This window comes from Acinonyx jubatus, chromosome B3, assembly GCF_027475565.1.
Source record: "Acinonyx jubatus isolate Ajub_Pintada_27869175 chromosome B3, VMU_Ajub_asm_v1.0, whole genome shotgun sequence".
Classification (NCBI taxonomy): domain Eukaryota; kingdom Metazoa; phylum Chordata; class Mammalia; order Carnivora; family Felidae; genus Acinonyx; species Acinonyx jubatus.
Genome location: NC_069386.1, coordinates 101,750,506 through 101,774,316, shown reverse-complemented (window position 1 = coordinate 101,774,316; position 23,811 = coordinate 101,750,506). Strand labels below are relative to the sequence as shown.

Genomic DNA, 23,811 nt, shown 5'->3' with positions numbered 1-23,811 from the left:
TATGAGGAAGCCCTCTTGCCCACAGACATAAACCACACTCTCCAATCTCAGAGTGATCAGTGATAAAGGTGATTCACCCTGGTTTATCTCATTTCTCAGTTGATTCAGAACTCAGATGATCAATAGGGTATTATTTATTAGGCCTCTTGAACACACACATACACTGCATTGGTTTCCGCCATTAGAGAAGAGCTATCTACATTTATAATTTCTACTACAAAGAGAATACGCTAATAATTTTTGATCTATAATAAATTACACACAATTTTAACTATTCTAAGATAAGTTGCTCTTCTACAAGATTCGTGAAGACAAGATTGTACATTCCTAATCACCTTTTGGGTCAAAGGGCCATATCCAAGTCAAACTTACCACACCCAAGAAAAGTGGTTTTGAAATATCTAAATTCGCCCTCCAAGCGAAGAACAATGAATAAATGCAAAACATTCCAGTAAAAAGCCATACTGATGATGGGTTCTGTCTGTCCCTATAAAAAAATTTAAATATGTCCAAAATTATTTATGTGCATGAATATTAATGACAATATCACATAAGTTTAAACTATGGGAAAAAAAATTAGATCCATAAAACTTTCCATTTTTAACTAGGGACAAAGAAAGATCTCAGTTGAAAGAAATCTGAGTGGGAACATATAACCAAAACATAGTCATTCACTACACATTGTAATACATATCACAGACGACTTCACTTGGAACTATACAGCAACAGATAGAAAGTTAAGATTTGCAGAAGAAATACAGATCATTAATCTTGTTAAATCGGAGATGCAATTAAACATACGCAAAACAAAGGAATAATGTCATGCATCAAAATAAGAAGATTTTACAATGACAAATCTCAATATTGGTGAGGACGTAATACTGTGAAAGCATGTGTTATTATAATCTTCAAGAAAAGATACTTCGATAATATATATGAAGAGCCTTAAAAATAATCACACTCATTGACCTAGCAATTTGACATGTAAGTGTAAATCTTTAAGAAAAACCAGAAATGTGGATAAAGGTTAATCCATAAAAATGCTTTAATATTACTTGTAGCAGAAAGAGTGGAAGCAATCTGCAAAGTCTCAAATAGTTAAAAGTTAATTCTCCTAGGTCACAGAATGGAGTTTTACACAGATGTTTAAATGATTTTAAGTGTTTTTATGATACGGGAAAATGTTCACAATATAACGTTAAGTGCCAAGGAAACACAACTACAAATGTATGTACATGTATAAATTTACATAAAACACTTAGACTAGAAAGTAAATGAACAAAAAATTAAGGGAGTGTTGCATTTTTCAGGTTTTCTTTTATCATCAGAGGTTACTTTTTTCTTCAGAGGAATTCAAATTATGGCTTACTTCTTTTGCAATGCAACAATAAGTAGCTATGGGCAGAGTACAGGATCAAACCAGAAGTTTAAGACATCAAATGACTTGCTTACTTAGATTGTAATGTAATGAATGCTCAATCTTCCAAAATCATTAATTTATAATCAAGAAAAAAAAAAAACTAGCAAGAAAGCAATACAAATTTGCTGTAACAGAAGTGTCAGAGCCATTTATATTTAATATAAAATAATACTTGCAATGTTCTACAATGACATATTAAAATATGAATGGAATTAGTGAATATGGGGAAGAGAATAGGGAAAAATTATATTACTCACTTTCTTGCTAAAGATATATTTGCCCAAACTGCGAGGGCTTGAATGTTGAATGAGAGTTGGGTCCTCATACTTGTTACTTGAGAACTGTAAAAGACAATCTAATGTATTGTTGGTAGAAAACAAACTTGGTTAGTTCCAAATAAAACATTATTTGTAAGACACACCTGATAACGCACTGAATAGTTTTAAGGGCTGGAGTCAGATTTTAAAATTACTTTGCCTTCTCATTTTAAATTTGGGAGAAAAGGTACCACAAGAAAAGAGTTAAACAGTTCTTTTTTTAAATTTCTTTTTTAACGTTTGTTTATTTTTGAGAGAGAGAGAGAGACAGAATGTGAGCAGGGGAGGGACAGAGAGAGAGGGAGACACAGAATCCAAAGCAGACTCCAGGTCTGAGCCGGCAGCACAGAGCTCAACGTGGGGCTTGAACTCACGAACTGCGAGATCATGACCTGAGCTGAAGTCTGATGCTTAATCACTGAGCCACCCAGGCACCCCAAGGGTTAAATAGTTCCAAGATGTTTTCCAATTGTAACACTGGGTTACCAATTTTATATTGGCTTAGGATCAGAGCAAGTAATTCTTCTGTATTTGTAATATTGGTACGGTGTATCGATATCATAAACCAATTTGTATCCTCTGATTGGTTTGGTAAGAAGTCATCAGAAATGGGTTTTTGAACTTCTGTCAGCATTGTACACATGGCCTCCTGTGATTTCCTAATTGAAAACAAAATTAATTCAAATAATTTTCTGGAGATCCAATCATAAAAAAGGAAACAAGAACAAGAGAGGTGATCTCCCTTAAAAGGCTTCCTTGTGGGGCGCCTAGGTGGCGCAGTCGGTTAAGCGTCCGACTTCAGCCAGGTCACGATCTCGCGGTCCGTGAGTTCGAGCCCCGCGTCGGGCTCTGGGCTGATGGCTCGGAGCCTGGAGCCTGTTTCCGATTCTGTGTGTCTCCCTCTCTCTCTGCCCCTCCCCCGTTCATGCTCTGTCTCTCTCTGTCCCAAAAATAAATAAAAAACGTTGAAAAAAAAATTAAAAAAAAAAAAAGGCTTCCTTGTTTTCTATATTATGTGGTTCAAAAATGTTGAAGCCATCTCTGAGAAATGTATTCTTTTTCCTATAATTAAACTAAATTCTTCCATTAACTAATAAGGATTTTCCAACTGCTTTCTGAGTTCTAAAATAGCTCTAGCAGTCTCCACTTTTTAGAAAAGAAACGACCCTATACACCATCTCAAAGAACTTTCTTCTCCCTACCGGCAATTTTGCTGGAGAAAATGCGATGCCATAATTATGGAAACCACACAATGTGTCTTTTACTAATGGAGACTCATCTACTATGAGAAGATATTCTTACCCATTTTCAAATACACTTGAAAAATTGATTCCAGCATGAGGCCCATTTCAAGCCATTCTTCAAAAGGAATGAAGTCAGTCTCAAAATTAATTCTTGGAGATCTGTTGCTTAAGTGTTAGCTCTGAAACATGGTCACTGCCTAGGGTTAGATTCAATAATTTCCTTGTACAGGATTGCAATTTAGAGATATGCATGGGGAAAGAATTTAATTTGCTTGACTGGAAAAGGATAGATGATTGGGTCCCATCATTTTGAAGGGTTTTCTAGTAGGTTAATTAGGAGTTGCTTCTCTCAACACTCCTGTCTACCTGAAACAATTAAAGGCTAGAAATTCTCTCCCTCAGTCAGAGAGTGCTAGGATCAAGCCTCCAGTCTACATTATGGTTTGGTTTGAACAAATAGCGTGGGTGTGAGTGGTCATTACTTTTGTCATGTCTTTTTTCTGGGCATATTACCTAACTGCTATTCCTTCACTACAAAGGAAGCTTTTGTGTTCCCCAACAGATGACCTTTATGTGCACCTAATAAAAGTTAGATGTAAAGTCCAGCATTACTTTTTTTTTTTTTTTTTTTTTAATGTTTCTTTATTTTTGGGAAAGAGACAGGGAGGAGAGGGGCACAGAGAGAGGGGGAGAGAATCCGAAAGGCTCCGAGCTGTCGGCACAGAGCCCAACGCAGGGCTCAAATCACAAACTGTGAGATCATGACCTGAGCCGAAGTCTAATGCTCAACGAACTGAGCCACCCAGGCGCCTTCACAAAGGTGCCTTACTCTTGAGAGTTCTTTGGAGTTCAGGTGGGATTTGTGAAGGTAAAATATACTAGCAATCTTCAGTGTGATAACAACCCTGGGAGGTGGGTAAAAGAGAGCAGCAGTGAGTTTTCTGGCATGGAGCAAAGCAGAATAAAATGAAGGTCCACGGCCACTGGTAAAGCTGTCTTTATAACTGAGCTTCTGGCGACCTTCTCTCCAAACGAAAAAGAAAAAGGACCCACGAAAGGTTCAGTCAGACATAAAAAAAAAAGATTCAAAATTAGTTGTGAGAACCAACAAAAGGTTACATAAGAATAATTGGTACCAGGAAAGTGTTTTCAAATTACAGTATAAAATGAAAACCAGCAGGCTAATAAAACAGTATGCATATTACGATGCCATTTTTAAAAACAAAAATAGAAGAAATATTGGAAGGACACAGACAAAAATGTTACTGGTGGTTAGCTCTGTATGTTGGAATTATAATAATTTTAATTTTCTTATTTTTGCTTACCTGGATTTTCTGAACTTCTCATAATGATTATGCATCATATTTTGGGAGTAGAGAAAAAGGTCATTTAAAAAGAAAGGAAGGATGGCAGGAAGCAAACAAGCTAGCAAGTTAACAAGACAGAAACTGTGAGAACCTATGAACTGCCTTGTATACAGAGTTAAAATATTCTCCCCATATTTTAAAAATGGTTTTCAAATAGTCCTGGGAATCCCACATTAATAATTACTTAGGAGATCACCTGTGATAGAAGACTATTTGCCATAATTTTATATTGAAAATATTATAAAAATAGTAAAGGACTGGTATGGATATTTTTCAAGTTGTCTTAATCTGTGTGGGTTTTAAAGCAAATATTAACCCATGTTTCCAAGAACCCTAGTGGGTAACGCAGATGAAATTTATTTGCTTAACCTGGCTCTAAAAAAGGCTGGATATTAAAAATATTTAAGTCCAAAACAGAGCTTAAGGACAGCCTAAAGAAACAGTCTTAAGAGACATCAAGTAAATAAAGCTCTGAATAACTAAAGAACATAGCTCAATTCTAAATAAAAATAAAATAATCAAATTGCTAAATACAATGTTATAAAATATCTCTGAAAAAAAAGCATATATAAAACCAGAACAAAGAATAAATTATGTATAAAGAAACAGTGCATTGGGTAATTTCGTATCCAAATGAAAGTTGAAACATTTTAGTTGCATAGGTTCTACACAGTCTCTTAATAACTGCTGTATTTATTACTCACTTCAATCTTTACCTTATTGAAGGAAATGCTAGAATGTTTGACAGTATACACACACAACTGTTACCTGTACAGGCTAAACCTACTTCTCAGACATACTGCTTCACAAAGAGATAAACCCAGAAATCCCAAAATTCAGTTAACGGAATGAATAGAGAATTTACTTAAAATCAGTTTCAGGGGCGCCTACGTGGCTCAGTCAGCTAAGCATCTGACTCTCGATTTTGGCTCACGTCATGATCTCAGGGTTTGTGAGATCGACCCCAAATGGGGCTCTGCGTTGACAGCCAGAGACTGCTTGGGATTCTCTCTCTCCCTCTCTCTCTCTGCCCCTCCCTTGTATATGCACGCTCTCCCTCTCTCTCTCAAAAATAAATAAATAAACTTAAAAACAAAACAAAACACAGTTTCAAATATTTCATACTCACAGCAAAATTTCAGACATACTGGATCCTATTTCAGATTTGGCCTAAACATAAAAGAGAAAAATTTACTTGTGCAAGCATTAAACTGAAGCTTTGTTAGGCTATTGTATTTTAACTACCTTGATTTTAAATATACGTGTTTTAAATAGACAAAGCAACATCTCTCTTTATTCAGTCTTTACTTCAGAGCCTTACTGAGTTTTTGCAGAGAAGTCAATGAAAACTAAACACTTTCTTTAGGAAGAATTAATGCAGAAATAATGATTGGCTAAAAATCAGTTAAAATATTTCCAGCAGGAATGATTAACACATTAATGAATTAACAGACTTTACACTTTTGTTACGGAGTCTCTTTAAGGCACTTTGATTAGAGCTCATTATCACATGTTAGTCTATAATTTCACAATTACATGTGAATTATACAAATTTCAAATCTGGAATGGCCCTCAAGCAATATTGTAATGGAATAACCAATATAAGTAAGCCAGAGTATAAATTTAAAGTATCAAACTTTCTAAGTCAAGAAGTAATTAATAATTATCCTTTCATTAACCTATTTTATTATGAAATATCTCCTCCATACAAATAACATATATAATGTGTATTTAAGGGATAAACAGTTTTTTTGTAAAGTCTACAGAGCCACCATTCACTTAAGAAACAGGACTGCACCAATTCCATAGGGTATCTCACAAAGCACTCATAAGCCTCGCTTTTCTTACCCCCCAGTGGTAACTATTACCTTGAATTTGGTGTTAATTATTCCCCTACTTTCTAATAATATATAGTTCTACTTCTTTTGTATGTCTCCTTGAGTAATAGACTGTTTAGTTTTTGTATGGTTTAGAATTTTCTATCAATGGTGTCAAATAACATGTAGTGTTCGGAGATTTGCCTTCGTAGAAGGCACAAAAAACACAAACCATGAAAGAAAAATCCGAGACAACTGTCTCTCTTAAAAACAAAAAACAAAAAAACAAAAAAAACATGAGTTTGTCCTCCTATTCTTCAGATAACCTTTACCATAACCACACTCAGTGTTTTGCCCTGATTTATGTTTTAGGGACAGTAGGGCCTTTTGAACTTTTATAAAGCCATTTTAGTGAAATTATATTTTATAAAGTATTTACACATAGGTATTACAGTAAATAGTACCACGAACACTATTTGTCAAATGTGAAAAAAGGAAGTGTTTTGGTCGAGGTAGATTAAAAATTTTGAGGTTTTTTTTTTTTTTTCTTTAATCTTTCCAAATATTTTTAAATCACAGACTGAGGGACCAAAGTGATACCCGATGCTAAGAATGAAGTGTTTCAAGTGCTGGTGGCAGAATCTTTTTAACTGTCATGCTGAGAAATATATTCGGGATATACCACATTATGGTGTCAGGTTTGGGGATTCCAACTTTTTTCTAATGTCTGTTAAAGGCCATATTCCAAGGAGCAAGTCTGTTATGTAAATAACTGAAATGAAAATTCTCTGTACTGTCATTGATAAATATTGTTTTTTTCAGTCAAAGCCCAGGCAGAACACTGAAGTTTTGCCATTTGCTTCCTTAAAAGTGTTTTACTTATTTTTAAGAGTTTATCTTATTTTTTAAGTAATCTGTACACCCTACATGGGACTTGAACTTACAACCCAGAGATCAAGAGTCGCATGCTCTACCAGCTGCGCCAGCCCAGTGCCCCAAAAGGGTTTTAAATATAAATTTACCAGACTGAATGTTCCATATTCTTCCCTGAGAAAATGCGTCAAAAATCCTAGCAATGTTGTCTGGTCTCCCCAGGTCCAACGGGCTTGATTGAGGTAGGACGAGACAGGAAGGTAGACATAGGGCAACAAGCCAGCACCGAAGCACAGACTCAGCTTCAACAAAGAGCCCAGGGAGAGTTCCTGCATCAGAGCACATTGGGTTGTATAACAACGTTTATTTTAGTCCCTTCATCCCCGAACTTCCAGAACACAGCGAGGAAAACACGAACATGTTTACTCAGAGCTGATCTCTCAATTTATAGTTAAGTTACCCCAGAATCCTATGTTAAACCTTCTGAGTCCTGTGGATTACTAGAGAATTGCATCAGCCTGAATTCCTTTGCATGGCAGGTGAAGCAAATAATATTAGTGAAGACTCCTGAGTATCATGTGGATTGCACGTTTTATATTTAAAACCATGTCATGACATGTATTATTCTAATGCCAATTCACTTCACCACCATCATCGGGAGTAGGCTTCAACTATATTCTCTCTTGTGATTACACACTGATGATATGATTCTCTCTACAAGGGTTTTGGATATTTTGTGGAAATATTGGGCACAAATGAAGCTAGCTTTTAAATTACCTCCTAGCTCGTCCAAATGCTTTCTCCTCAGTTTACATATAGGAAGGAGTACTGATGGAAATTCGTTGTATGTAACAATGCTGTTACGTTCGTATGAGAATGTATTTTTTCATCTGCACATTTCTAAAATAAAGGACAGTACTGACAAAGTCTCATAAAGATTATATCCAAAAGAATTCTGATATGCTAAAGACTCAAAGAGTGGTTGCTTTAGTAATTGGGAAAGGGAGTCTCTTACAAATATTATAATTGGAAATTGCCAACTTTTCCTTTACAAAAAAGGAAAATTCATATGTGACAATGAATACAAGAACCAAGGTTCACATTTACCAGAAGTAGAACAAGCAGTTGACTTATATTAACATTTTCAAATAAACACTCTTAATTGAAAATGGAGTGTTTTTATTATAGTACTGATTTCATTAGATATTTCTAAAGAGGTAATGAGATGCACAAAAATGATGCATGAAAAGAGTATAAGAAATAGCTAATCGGATAACATGTCTTTGCTATTCTTAAAAGTAATTTTAAATAAAGCAAATGTTTATATTTTGACAGTTCCTGCATGTTGTAAAGTTTGATTTAAAGTGGCACGATGCACAATTTTCCTTTTGTGGGGGAAATACACGGGAGACAATCACATGAGAGCGTTTTCAGAGAGCACTAGAGAGTGGCTCAGAGTTCTAGCTGCGCAGACATTAGAATCATCTGCAGAGCTTTTTGAAAATATTAATGCCTGGGCTTCACCCCAGACCAATTCAAACAGAATTATTTTAGGGTGGATCAGCATAAATACACACACACACACACACAATATATATATATATATATATATATATATATATATATATATATATATACACATGGATGTATACATGCGTATACATATATGTACACACATATACACACTTTTTAAAAGCTTCCTAGGTAATCTGAGTAGCGAGGGTTGCAACCAACTGACTCAGGACTTCGTACTCTGCCTCAAATCACCTGACCAGTGAGATCCAAGTACCTTGCCACTTTACTGGTAGACCTTATTCTAGCCTCTGCTATTTAACTAGTGAAAATGAAATGCCCTTTGAAGAGGCATACTTCCCAAAATGTCATCACGCATCAGTAGCTGACCTAAATATGGGAAAAACAGGCTCTCAGACAAGGCTCCCACCTTATCAACTCTGAGTCCTGCATGTTTCATAGAAAGAATATGGCTCTTCTTTCAATTAACTAACACAAGACATTTCCTTTTTTTGTTATTATATTTATTTATTTTTGAAAGTGAGACACAGAGCGTGGGTGGGGGAGAGGCAGAGAGAGAGGGAGACACAGAATCTGAAGCAGGCTCCAGGCTCCGAGCTGTCAGCACAGAGCCCAACATGGGGCTCGAACCCACAGACTGTGAGATCATGACCTGAGCTGAAGTCGGACGCCTAAGCCATCCAGGCGCCTGAAGACATTTACTTTTTAAGTTCCTGACTGTCAGTGCACCGCTCTGGTATCTGAAAGCGCCTTCTCTGATGTCAGAAGCCTATCTATGAGTAAGGCCACCAAGATGGCAACATAGATCATTCCTGACTTCAGTCTTCCTCACAAAAACACCAGCTAGCAACTATCCACAGACAAGACATCATTGTGAAGAATCCCAGGATTCAGGGGTGAGGCTGAAGCACACTGTGCACCACAAGGACTAAGAAGGGCCATGTTAGGAAGAAGGAGGAGTACTCTGACTGCATTACCCCACCCCCAGGCCAGCACTGCACTGCACTGGCAGAGCATCCCTGGGGCTAGTTTTTCCAGTGGGAAAAGACAGTCCCAGATGGACATCCAGCTCCCCCAACATGCAGGACACTTCCCAGGAGGCTCATTCAGTTCTCACCTCATGAGGACCACGGTAGGGGAAAGGGGTTGGCTGGGCTCAACAATTGGGATCACACAGACAGGAGACGGGGAGCAGGGTTTTCAGCAACCAGTGCTCAGATTTTGCAGATGGTGTCCCTCCTGGCAGCGGTGCCCAAACAGAGATCCCAGCCAGCGTTCACCCACCTGCAGGGCTGAGCCAGTAGCTGATCCCACCCTAAAATAATTCTGGTTTAATTGATCCGGGGTCTACGTTAACATAACAAAGTCCGCATATGACAAGTCCATAGCTAACATCATACTCAATGGTGAAAGAAGGAAAGATTTTCCTCTAAGATCAGGAATAAGACAAGGGCACCCACTCTTACCAACTCCTGTTAAACATAGTCCTGGAAGTACTACAGAGTATTCAGGCAAGAAAAAGAAACAAAAGGCATCCATATCAGAAAGGAAGAAGGAAAACTGTCTCTGTTTGCAGATGACATGATCTTATATAGAGAAAATCCTGAAGACGCCACCAAAAATCTGTTAGACTAATAAATGAATTCAGTAAGGTTGCAGGATACAAAATTAATGCATAACATTAGTTGTGTTTCTATATACTAAAAATAAATTGCCTGAAAAAAAAGAAAATTATCTCATTTACAATAGCATCAAAACCAATAAAATATCTAGCAATAAATTTAACCAAGGAGGTGAAAAATCGATACACTAAAAACTAGAAGGCATTGATGAAAGAAATTGAAGAGGGCACAAATAAATGGAAAGATATCCCTTGTTCACAGATTGGAAGAATTAAAAATTTTTAAGTGTCCATAATACACAAAGCCGTCTATAGATTCAATGAAATCCCTGTCAAGATTCCAATGGCATTTTTAACAGAAATAGAAAAATGAACCCTAAAATTTGTATGGAACCACAAAAGACCCCAAATAGCCAAAAAAATCTTGCAAAAGAGGAATGAAGCTGGAGGCATCACACTTCCTGATTTCAAACTACATTACAAAGCTTTAGTAATCAGGAGGCAGTTCAAGACGGCAGGGTAGAAAGATTCTGAACTCACCTCCACCCACGGACACAAATTTACAAAGACCTGAAAACTACCTGAACAAGCACCTCCACAACAAAGAACAAAAGGGCCACCTGAAAACGGGTAGAAGAGGCAGAGACATGGTCTTACAGAAAACCTCACCCCAATGCTGCAACCCACAGTCAGGAGGGATCTCGTAAATACAGGACTTCTCCCTGAGGGGTATGGGGTTTGTGCCCCACATAAGGCACCCCAACCTTTGGAACCTGCACCAGAGTAACAACCCCCCACCAAATGTCTGGTTTTGAAAGCCAAAGGGGCAAACATTCAGGAAATTCACAGTGCTGTAGGAAACAGAGACTCTGTTCTTAAGGGCTCAACGTATAGACTCACTCGCCCCAAAACCTGGTACAGAAGCAGCAGTCTAGAAAGTGCTAGACTGTAAGTGAAGAAGATTCATTTGTTAATCTTTTTTTTAATTTTTTTTAAAATGTTTATTTATTTTTGAGACAGAGAGAGACAGAGCATGAACGGGGGAGGGGCAGAGAGAGAGGGAGACACAGAATCTGAAACAGGCTCCGGGCTCTGAGCAGTCAGCACAGAGCCCGACGTGGGGCTCGAACTCAGGGACCACGAGATCATGACCTAAGCCAAAGTTGGACGCTCAACCGACTGAGCCACCCAGGCGCCCCTCATTTGTTAATCTTAAAATGTCTGCTGTAGGTGCAGAAGCCTGGTAGAACTCTCTCTGGGGACAGAGACGCTGGAGGGTACCATTTCTGGCGTTCTTCCTTGACCCTGTTATTGCCAGTGAGTGCGTCCCATTCCTGTGTGCCACTCCATCGTGGCTCTACCAAAGCCAGCCAGTGTGCACAGCCCACATAGGGGATGTCCCTTCAGTGCGTGGATCTGGTGATCAAGGGGGATTGCGTTTAGGAGTCCTATGGGTCTGAAACCATTGGAAAGACGGTTCTTAACAAGCTACCATCCCCGAGGGGCTGCACTGACAACAGACTAAAACACACCCTTGGTCTTCCTGCGAAAAAACTTCAGCCTGAGGGGTGGGGAAGTTTCAGATTTACCACACATCTAAAGGCTACAGAAGTGCTCTCAGGGAACGCTGGCTGAAGGATACCATCTTTGAGCTCTCACCTGGCCTCACTACAGCTTGCTGGCATCTCCCAGAAAGAAGCTCATATACTCGTCTAGAGCCCCGAATTTGCATCAGTCCCTAAGGGGAGGCCTCCAGATTGCTTGGTCTGGAGGCCAGCAAGGCCTATGATTACAGTCCCACGGGACCATATATATATATATTTGCATACATTAAAGATGCTAATTGAGGTTCTAGTTTCCAATCAGCCTGAAACTAGGTGCTGAGATCCCTCCGTCTGGAACACTCACAGGCCTTGACACAATAACTGGAACCTACCAAGGAAAACCCAGGCTGCTCAGACAATCATAAAGGTTTGAGAGACAACTAGAGCAAGGTTAAACAATGAGGTACATCCCCTACACGATGCGACTCCTGCAAGACTAGGAGAGGCAGCCATTTTGCCTAGTATAAAGAATCAACCTCAGAGAGTCAACTAAAATGAGGAGACAGAGGAATACATTTCAAATGAAAGAACAAGATAAAACCCTGGGGAAAAAAATCTTAATCAAACAGAGATAAGTAACTTGCCTGACAAAGAGTTAAAAGTACCGGTCATACAGATGCTCACCAAACTTGGGAGAAGAATGGGCGTACACAGTGAGAAGTCCAACAAAGACATAAACATAAGGCAGTACCAAAGTCACAAAACGGAAGAATACAATAACTGAACTGAAAGATACACTGTAGGAGTTCGAGAGCAGGCTGGATGAAGCAGATAGAATCAGTGAGCTGAAACAGAGGGAGTGGCACTCACCCAAACCAAGCAGCAACAAGAAAAAAGTTGTAAAAGTGAATATAGCTTAAGAGATTCACAGGACAACATCAAGTAGAAAATCATGTGTATTATAGGGGTCCCAGAAGGAGAAGAGAGAAAGGGGCAAAAAGCTTATTTGAAGAAATAATTGCTGAGAACTTCCCTTACCTGGGAAAGGAAAGAGACATCTGGATCCAAGAAGCCCAGAGACTTCCAAAGAAGATGACCCCAAAGAGACCCACACCAACACACATTATAATTAAAATGTCAAAAGTTAAGGAAGGAAAGAAGGAAAGAAGGAAGGAAGGAAGGAAGGAAGGAAGGAAGGAAAGAAGGAAGGAAAGAAGGAAGGAAGGAAGGTGGGGAGGAAGGAAGGGAAAAGAAAAAAGAAAATTATAGGCCATATTAGATATCCCTGACGAACATCAATGCAAAAATCCTCAACAAAATATTAGTAAACTCAATTTGACAATACATTTAAAGGATCATATACCGTGATCAAGTGGGATTTATTCCAGGGATACAAGGATGATTCAACATCTGCACATCAATCAACATGGTACACCACATTAATGGAGTGAAAGATAAAAATCATATGATCATCTCAACAGATGCAGAAAAACCACTTATAAAATTCATTTACCATAAAAACTCCCAACAAAGTAGGTATATGGTCACAGAAAGGCCATATGTGACAAGCCCACAGCTAACATCATACTCAACAGTGAGAAGCTAAAAGCTTTCCCATTATTATCAGGAATAAGACAAGGATGCCCACTCTTACCATTCTTAATCAACATAGTATTGGAAGTCCTAGCCAGTGCAATTAGGCAGGTAAAAATATAAAAAGCATACAATTGGAAAGGAAAAAGTAAAACTGTCACTATTTGTAAATGACACGATTTTATATAATGAAAACCCTAAGGACTCCACCAAAAAGCTGTCAGAACTACTAACCGAATTCAGTAGAGTTGCAGGGTACAAAATCAATATAAAAAAATCTGTTGCTTTCTTTTTATACAGTAACGATGAACTATCAGGAAGAGAAATTAAGAAACCAATTCTGTTTACAATTGCATCAAAAAAGAATAAAATACCTACAAGTAATTTTTTAAATAATTTTATTTATTTATTTATTTATTTATTTATTTATTTATTTATTTATTTATTTATTTAGAGAGTGAGCAGGCAAGATTCTCTTAAGAAAGAGAATCTTAAGCAGGCTCCATGCTCAGCATGGAGCCTGATGTGGGCTCGATCCCACAACCCTGGGATCATGACCTGAGCGGAAATCAAGAGTCGGACACTCAACCAAATGAGTCACCCAGGCACCCCTACCTACAAATAAATTTAACTAAGGAGGTGAAAGACCCATACACTGAAAACAATAAGACACTGATTAAAGACATTAAGAAGACACAAATAAATGGGAAGACATTCTATGTTCATGGATTGGAAGAGTTAGGACTGTTAAAACATGCAAAGCAGTCTACAGATTCAATGCAATCTCTAACAAAATTCCAGTCATTTTTCACAGAAATAGGACAATCCACTTGTATGAAACCACAAAAGATCCCAAATAGCCAAAGCCATCTTGAAAAAAAAACAACAAAGCTGCAGGCTTTTCAAACTATACTATAAAGCTACAAAACAGTATGGCACTGGGGTAAAAACAGACACAGATCAATGGAACAGAATACAGAGCCCAGAAATAAACCCAGGCACACATGGTTAATTAATTTATGACAGAGAGGCAAAAATACACAAGGGGAAAAGACCAGTCTTTTCAAAAAATGGTGTTAGGAAAACCAGACAGTCACATGCAAAAGAATAAAACTGGATCACTATCTTACACCACAGACAAAATTAACTCAAAATGGATTACAGACTTGATTGAAAGACCTGAAACTATAAAATTCCTAAGAGAAAACATATATACATACATACATAATATGAAGTATTATTCAGCCACAAAAAAGAAGGAAATTCTGCCATCTGCAACAACATGGATAAAACTTGACAGTATTATGCTAAATGAAATAAGTCAGACTGAGAAAGGCAAATACTGAATGACCTAACCTATACGTGGGATCTCAAAAAACTGAACTCCCAGAAACACAGAGTAGATTGGTGATCACTAGAGGTGGGGTTTAGGGATTGAGGGAAATGAGTGAATGTGGTCAAAGTGTGCAAATAATTATAAAACGAGAAAGTTATAAAATGAGTAAGTCTGGGGGATGGTCATTATAGTATTGTACTGTACATTTGAAAGATGCTATGAGAATAGATCTTAAGAGTTCTCAACACATACGCACACACAATTTTAACTACATGAGGTGATGGATGTGTTAAGAACCGCATTGTGGTAACCTCATATATCAAATCATCATCCTATATACCTTAAACTTACACAGTATTATATGTCAATTGTATCTCAATAAGCTGGAAAAAGAAAAAGGAAAAAAATGAAGACCGGAAAAATAAAAAAGACGCCGCTAAGATCACGGACAGCAGGGTGTGAGGGCACCCCCATCTGTGTATCCGTCAATCTGCAAGGAAAATATTTGCGCCTCCTCAGGTCTGTACTCTATAGAGAAGCCTTCACTGAATTATATTTTTTATGTTATATCTCCAACTTTAAAAATCAAGCGTTTATATAATAAAAGACCAGATAAAGAACTTTCTGTATATTCTATAATACCACTATTAGACACTGCCTGCTACGCTAATATTCCTTACATAATGGACGTGATTGACTTCACAGAATCCAGTTCCAAGAAAAAGTTGATCTCTCCTGTCAATTGTTATGTTCCGTTTTTATCTATTTTTGATCGCATAAGAATTTTATAACCTCCATGTTATCCTTTTTGCTTTGTTGCCAGAAGCTAAGGACAAAATATGTTCAAGTACAGTAAATACAATTACCTAAAGTTTTGGAACAATTTCCCTATTTCTGTATAATAATTTTATTAAACATGTATTTTCTAATATAATTCTGACTATAGCAACAAACAATGAAATGATAAATAAATGTAGCTGACAAATAAACAATAATTACCAAACCAATAAACAGTAAGTAAAATGACTCCAGTGTTGGCTTTGTATTTAGATTGCTTCAACCTCTGGGAGGAAGACTGACAGAATAAAGGGCTTCCGTCTTTCCAAAAACTCACACCTAACTCAGCTCCCTGCCTTCTTACGTACATCTCCTAACGCCTTACAGAGTATAGTAATTTTCTCATGTCGCTTTATACCGCTATTTAAATTAATAATAATTTTTCCTTTGAGAGAAAGGAAAAGCTGAAATAAATCATCTTGAATTCTACAGAAATCTGTTCTGAGAAAACAGGATTGTTATTTACCAGAGATTTTATTTTTTGGGTCACAATAGCAGTGACAGTGTCTTGTTTTGTTGGGCGCTGCATCCCTAACACCTAGAGTAGCATCTGGCAGCGAGCAGGGGCTTGACAAACAGCTGGATGAATGAATAAACTATTATGAATACACTATCCTTTGTCTTAGAACATATAATAAAACAATCAAGGAAATCTGTTATTAGTGTTGTAACTCCTATTTTTATCAAGGTGCTGTTCAGAATCACTAAGAAAATGATGAAACAGGCGAGATGCCACTGCAATCAATACTGCATTTTTGTAAATCCTATTTTTTTTCCAGTCAATGTTGTTAGAGCCTCAGGTCACTTACACATTATAGAAAACTAAAAAAAATTTAAAGCTACACATTTTCTGATGCCATAAATGTTATATCGGGCCTTAATAAAATATTATGAATTTTCATTAAAAACACTCAAAAACCTACCTTCTCTTTTAAAAGTCGGAAGAGAATCCATGGTATTATGCACAAAATATAGAGTACTATTGTGTGCTGATTACATAAGCTAAGGCCACAGCAGAAAGCACCAATTTTAGCTATCTGAAAAAAAAAATCTAAGTTAAAAATTCATCTAAAACTCATAACTAAGTACGATGGTAAAAAACTATTCTTTATATTAAAACCAAGCACTTGTACCATAGGTCAGGCTGAAGTCAACCTCTTAGACACAAGCAGTCACACTTCAACAGACACTAATATTTATCACCATTATTTTTTATAATATTGCCCATTCTCATCCAATCACTGCAGTTTGACCTTACATGACTGCCTTCAAATTAAGTTTCCGAAAGTTCTGTGTGATGACTAGATAAGTCCTAACAATAATAGGATACTGTGTCATTGAAGTAAAACCTGTAACTAAAGCTCAGTCATTCTTTCCGTTTCATTTTTTCTCCTATTAAATAAAGTACAATAGGGACGCCTGGGTGACTCAGTTGGTTAAGTGGTCGACTCTGATTTCAGCTCAGGTCATGATCTCATGGTTTGGGAGTTTGGGAGTTTGGAGTTTGTGAGCTGCGCTCACAGCTTGGAGCCTGCTTCGGATCCTTTGTCTCCCTCTCTCTGCCTCTCCCTCTCTCTCAAAAATAAATAAATGCCAAAAAAAATTTTAATAATAAGTAAAATAAAGTATAACACTTTTTTATTTAGAAACCAAGTCATGGGTGCTGTTTTTGCTTTTTTTGAACATGTGCAATTTTCATAATCAGAAAAAGTTATTTTGAACAAAAAGTAAACTCTAAAGCAGCACAGAACTGTTTATGGAAACCCCAGATAAACCAGGGTATTCTTCTGTTCATATATTCTTTAGAAACAAAAAGTTGCCTATACTAAGATGGTTTGGTACTTTCCAATGTGTCGACTGTAAGCTCCTAGAAGACCGGGTTCCTTTACATTTCAAATGATTCTGATATTAGCATTTGCCTTATAATTTATTGTAACCTCTCCTGAACTACTTTGTTTATACATTTGATACTCTTCTTATAGTTAAAAAATAGTACAATATTTTGGGTTTTTTTTTTTGAGGGAGAGAGAATCTTAAGCAGGCTTCTCGCCCAGCATGGAGCCTGATGCAGGGCTTGATCTCATGACTGTGAGATCATGGCCTGAACCGAAATCAAGAGTCAGATGCTTAACTGACTAAGCCACCCAGGTGCACCCCGCCCCAACAGTACAAATTGGATCTTTTTGGCAATTAGAGAGTCAGTCAATGTACCATACTGGCATATAACCTAAGGTGGTCAGTCTGGAGCTTGGCCTCTTACGACCACACATGCGCACATGCACACACACGTGACGGTGGGGCTAACCACCAAGCCTATCTCTCCCATAGGACTCGGAGGGGGTTCCAATCCTCTCATTCTCCAGAAAGCTTCTGAACTCTGAGAGGAAAAAAAGTCCCATGTTGTATAAAGGCTATCACGGGTCACCGTAAAAGAACTCAGAATATTTTCTCTCTCGACATGCCTAGATTACCTTGACAGTAATCAGATCAGATACACAGCGCCCAAACCAAAGTTAAAAGGAAATATAGCAACTGTCTAAAAATTAAAACAAAAAGTGATTTCACTTTGATCAAAATAGGTTACCTTTGATCTTTCTTTGGCGGTTGCTGCCTCCTCAAAATGTACAGTAAGAGCCATAAGCAGCCCCACAAACAGATTGTTTAAGCTGAAAACCTCTGCTGCAATGGACCAGTGCCATGTTAGACGAGAGAATGAAAACACCCCCGCAGCAAGGATTCCTCCAGCATGGGAGCCAGAAAGCCTGCAAACACAGATAACATGAAATCTTCTTTCCCAACAAAAAGAACCGACTTTATTTTCCTTTTTAGAAACTGTAGCGGCAGAAATTATGACAGTCACCCAGCCCTATCCCAACACATTATATGGTTAATACATTACTTTCATGTAATAATTTCTTCCCACACGTTTTAATTAGCAAGTCCATATATTAACTTATCAACAAATGAGGGAACGAGCCGGCTGGGTCTCCCATGCACTGAATGAGGTTTAGTTCTCAGATGGAACCTCTAGGATTCGAGCCAGTGCAGAAAGCCTGAAGTGAGAGTAGCTGGAGAGATAACAAGTAGTAGCTGGAGAGATACTGAGTCACTTTTCTTGCTATAGCTGCAAAGAAGGATGGTCTGGTTAACACGGAGCTATGCTGAATTGTAAAAATTAATGAAATGGCAGACGATCTATTCAGGAACACCCTTTCCCACTTCTTGTGGCATGTATGGACCTAGGCACCTTCCACACGACCACACTAGAGTGTATCTCTCAACATATGACAAAGACGTCTTCATCACAATATTTGGTGATTTTAAGACCTTGAAAGTTAAGGTCTTAGTTTCTAGTGATTTCTTCTCAACACAAAGTTGAAGTTGAAAACGGAGTATCTTCTTTTAAAGACAGGGATGGGAATGTGAACTTCATTAACACAAAGAGAACCAAATGCTACACTTGGAAACAAATTTCTCAGCCCCAGTGCCAACGAGAGGCAGACGTCTCAAATAGATCAGGAAGCTGGATCTCAATCCAGAGATCTGATTTGAGACTGGCAACGTGATGGAATATGTTAGCACAGCAATGTCCTATTTCACTAGAAGTCTAAAATGATGGAAGAGCTGTTACCAAATATCTCTAACACGTGTTGTGATTTAGTAAGCATCACCATGTCTAATAGTTACAATATTATATAGCCCTAAGTCATCGCTTTTAAACTATATTGTTTTGTGTAAAAAGTGGAGTAATTTTGTGAAGTAGTTGTGGCTTTTAATCAAGCATTTTAGAAAAAAAGTTAAAATACAATTTTGATATCACTGAACCTGTTTTTGAGGTCCTCTTTGCAATTTATTTCTTTTCTTTCCCTTATAAAGGTCACCAGTTTCCTATTTCTTTCAGGGTTCCCCATTCTTCCAATGACCCTGATTCAACACATTAAAGCGTTTCTTCCTTCTAAATTACATTCCAAATTCCTTTCAACTTGTCCTCATACTACCCTAGACTCAATTATTTTAATAGTTTCCTAAGTTTCTTCTGTTTTCCAATCAATTCTGCAATATAACATCACATTAAACTTCTTAAAACATGCTCTTTATGACTACCTAGCCCCCCAATTTAAGGACTCTTCATTGCCTGTAGGAAACGAGCCAGGTTGGAATCCACGCTCCCAGCGAATAGTACCTAGCCGCTAATTACCAGCATTATTATCTCTACCAACCAGTTAGGCTCCTCAAAATTCCCTAATAAGACATGCTTATTCCCAGTGCCATACCTCTGCTCATGCTGTACCCACGAACTGAATGTCGTTTCAGCTTCTATTTATTCAACCTCTACTCTTTTCTCAAATTTCTCTTCAATTCCCAGGTTTCTAGCTCATCTTGGAATATTTATGGCATGTTAACTGCCTGCAATAATTATTCTGACATTATTTTTGAAATGTGAACCGGAGTTAAACTTCATTTATATTGGAAGTCTTTAGCTCCAAGCACAGAAAGGAAACTCAGTGAATGAGAGAATGAATTAATCTTAAAGAATGGTAACATTTTTAAAGGAATTTCCATGTTTCACCTGTCAATATTATTTTAGAAAGTAAGCATAAGATATAAGATTCCTTCCTCTACTTAAAACATAAATTCAGGGTGCCTGGGTGGCTCACTTGGTTAAGCGTCCTATTTTGGCTCAGGTCATGATCTCATGGTTTGTGAGTTCAAGCCCCGCATCAGGCTCTGTGCTGACAGCTCAGAGCCTGGAACCTGCTTCAGATTCTGTGTCTCCCTCTCTCTGCCCCTCCCCGCTCACGCTCTGTCTCTCTCTGTCAAAAAAATGAATAAGCATCAAAAAAACCCACACACACAAATTAGCTTCCTTGGAAAACTGGCTGATTCCAGGTCTGTGGTAGCTCAAGTATAAAATGAATCTGAACTATCTTGTGCCAGAACGTAAGGAAGTGTTCAAAAGGGGACATGACAAAAGGACAAGGAGTCAGCTTAAAGGGGCCAAATCAGGGATAATTTAAATATCAATAAGTATAGTAATAGATTGCAACCCAATGAATAAATAACCTATAGTGATATAAACAAATAAACGGGAGAAGAGAAAGTCCATAGAAAGTCAACAACTAATAACTGTAGAAGAAATGATGGAATTTGGCAGTGATCACCATCAGAATAATGGAGACCAAAATTAGTGGGTAAAAGTTTTGCAGTAACAGAAATATGTACATAAGTCGAAACGTATCTGTCTAGAAATAGATTAACTACAAAAGGAAAAATGCTAACGTTACAGTGGCAAAGCAGGCAGACACAATCTTAACCACATGATCAAATTTAATGCCCAGAAATAGGACAAACATCATATACTTCCCGATCTAGTCCCATCAAAAGAATAGAGCATCATTTCTACGGTAATCTTGCCAAAATGTATTACCTGAAGCTACAGACAAATTCAAATTGAAGAACATTCTATAAAATAACTGGCCAATATATACCCCCCAAAATGTCAAGGTCTTGAAAGACAAAAACAAAAAGCAAAAAAAACCCAAAAAAAACATAGGTCCATATGAAGACTAAAGGGATACAACAATAGAATAAAAGGTATGATCTCAAATTTTCTTCTGTGAAATAGGATATTATTGGAATAATTGGCAAAGTCTGAATCACCTCTGTAGATAACAGTGTTGTATCAGTGATAATTTCCTGACTTTAAGAAATGCACTGTGGATATGTAGGAAAATGCGCTTGTTTTTAAGAAACACCCCTTGAAGCATTTAAGGGTAAAAGGGTACCATCTATGCAGCTTACTCTTAAATGGTTAAAAACAAAACAATACACACATATGGCTTGTGGCTAATGATATTGAGCATCTTTTCAAGTGCTTATTGGCTATCTGTATGTCTTCCTTGGAGATGTTTATTCAGACCCATTGCCCACTTAAAAATTAGGTTGCCCTTTGTATTATTGTACAGTTCTTCTCAACTTCCTTTTGATACGTTTCTTTTCTGTGAAACACAGTCAGAGTCCATTGCTTGCATCCAAGAGCCCTGACTGGAACACGCTGCCTTCCCTCGTTGTTATTTCTATTACGTTTTCAAGGGAAACTATGTGAGCAAATTCTGAAAATAAATGCTGAAGATGCCATAGCTTTGTGAAAAGCAGAAGAGACAGCAGTATGTCTAAGAACAGAATGCATGCATACATACATAAGATATGAAGAATACAAAACATTTTGGAGGCCTCATCATTTTACTATTTGATTTGTGGTTTTCCTAGCAATGTATATAAGCTAAGCTTATACAAATTTCATTGATTTCAGCAGCCTTTTGTAGACAGTGAATATCCATTAAAACACACGTATTTCAACAAACTGCCTTTAAATCTGCTTTATGCTAAGATTCAGAATCAATCACCATTTTCCCGACCATGTAACATGTATAAATGAGTGGGTTAAAAAAACAGAGACATGGCACAAGAACAGACACTCAGATCAGTGGAACAGACTAGAGAACCCAGAAATGGACCCACAAACGTATGGTCAACTAATCTTTGACAAAGCAGGAAAGACTATTCAATGGAATAAAGACAGTCTCTTCAGCAAGTGGTGCTGGGAAAATTGGACAGAGACATGCAGAAGAATGAACCTGGACCACTTTCTTACATCATACACAAAAATAAACTTAAAAAGGATGAAAGACCTAAATGTATGACAGGAAGCCATCAAAATCCTCAAGGAGAAAGCAGGCAAAAACCCTTATCTTGGCCGCAGCAACTTCTTACTCAACACATCTCCAGAGGCAAGGGAAACAAAAGCAAAAATGAACTATTGGGACCTCATCAAAATAAAAAGCTTCTGCACAGCGAAGGAAACAACCAGTAAAACTAAAAGGCAAACCGACAGAATGGGAGAAGATATTTGCAAATGATGTATCAGATAAAGGGTTAGTATCCAAAATCTATAAAGAACTTATCAAACTCAACACCCAAAAAACAAATAATCCAGTGAAGAAATGGGCAGAAGACATGAATAGACACTTCTCCAAAGAAGGCATCCAGATGGCCAACCGACACATGAAAAAATGCTCCACATCACTCATCATCAGAGAAATACAAATCAGAACCACAATGAGATACCACCTTACACCTGTCAGAATGGCTCACATTGACAACTCAGGCAACAACAGATATTGGCGAGGATGCAGAGAAAGCGGATCTCTTTTGCATTGTTGGTGGGAATGCAAGCTGGTGCAGCCACTCTGGAAAACAGTATGGAGGTTCCTCAAAAAATTAAAAATAGAACTACCCTATGACCCAGCAATTGCACTACTAGGTATTTATCCAAGGGATACAGGTGTGCTATTTCGAAGGGACATATGCACCCCCATGTTTATGGCAGCACTATCAACAATAGCCAAAGTATGGAAGGAGCACAAATGTCCATCGATGGATGAACGGATGAAGAAGATGTGGCATATGTATACAATGGAGTATTACTCGGCAATCAAAAAGAATGAAATCTTGCCATTTGCAACTACGTGGATGGAACTAGAGGGCATTATGCTAAGTGAAATTAGTCAGAGAAAGACAAATATCATATGACTTCACTCATATGAGTACTTTAAGATACAGAACAGATGAACATAAGGAAGGGAAACAAAAACAATATTAAAACAAGAGAGGGACAAAAGAGGGACAAAGACTCTTAATATGGAGAACAAACAGAGGGTTGCTGGAGGGGTTGTGGGAGGGGGGATGGGCTAAATGGGCAAGGGGCACTAAGGAGTCTACTCCTGAAATCATTCTTGCACTATATGCTCACTAATTTGGATGTAAACTTAAAAAAAGTTAAATTAAAAAACCATAAAGGAGAACCCCCCCACCCCCCAAAAAGAAAAATTAAAGAGGAGACAATTCAAAACATCTGTTGGGGGGCACCTCCACAAGTCAAGGAGGGACACATACAAGGATTTGCAAGTTGCAATAGATGCTCAGGGAGGCCGCAGAGACGGTGGGTGGGGAGTCGCAGGATCCATGAGCGTGGCTGTGGGAAGGTCTGAAGCAACCTGAGCTGGCCTGGAAGGGCTGGATAGAGCCAGGGTTGGCGGCTTTACTGTGTGGGTAGGACAGAAGGGCAGGAGGAAGGGAGTCTGTACTGAACCACGGGGCCTAGACTGGGTAGGGAAGGAAGCAAAGCAGCAGAAGGCTGATGAAGGCAATAAAAAGGATGAGCAAAGGGCTCTAGGTCTCAGTTAAATGGAAGACAAGTGTAGAGGCATCAAGGAAATGAGGGAACTGAAAGCTGAAGTCACTCCAGG

At 38.0% G+C, this 23,811-nt stretch overlaps 1 protein-coding gene across 12 annotated transcripts in view; it reads right to left on the bottom strand.

The window, feature by feature from the left end:
• The window catches only part of TMEM260 (transmembrane protein 260), an 89,357-nt gene that overhangs the window by 46,072 nt on the left and 19,474 nt on the right, over nt 1-23,811 (bottom strand). For all 12 annotated transcript variants that reach the window (XR_008299421.1, XR_008299422.1, XR_003422495.2 and 9 more), the window contains 6 exons: nt 18,087-18,264; nt 16,426-16,539; nt 7,188-7,367; nt 5,478-5,518; nt 1,678-1,761; nt 373-487 (listed from right to left, as the gene is read on the bottom strand). Coding sequence is in view for 9 of the 12 variants with exons in the window: in XM_027065782.2 (XP_026921583.2) it covers nt 373-487; nt 1,678-1,761; nt 5,478-5,518; nt 7,188-7,367; nt 16,426-16,539; nt 18,087-18,264 (712 nt within the window). In the remaining 3 variants the exon portion in view is untranslated. The remainder of the gene's footprint in view (nt 1-372; nt 488-1,677; nt 1,762-5,477; nt 5,519-7,187; nt 7,368-16,425; nt 16,540-18,086; nt 18,265-23,811) is intronic.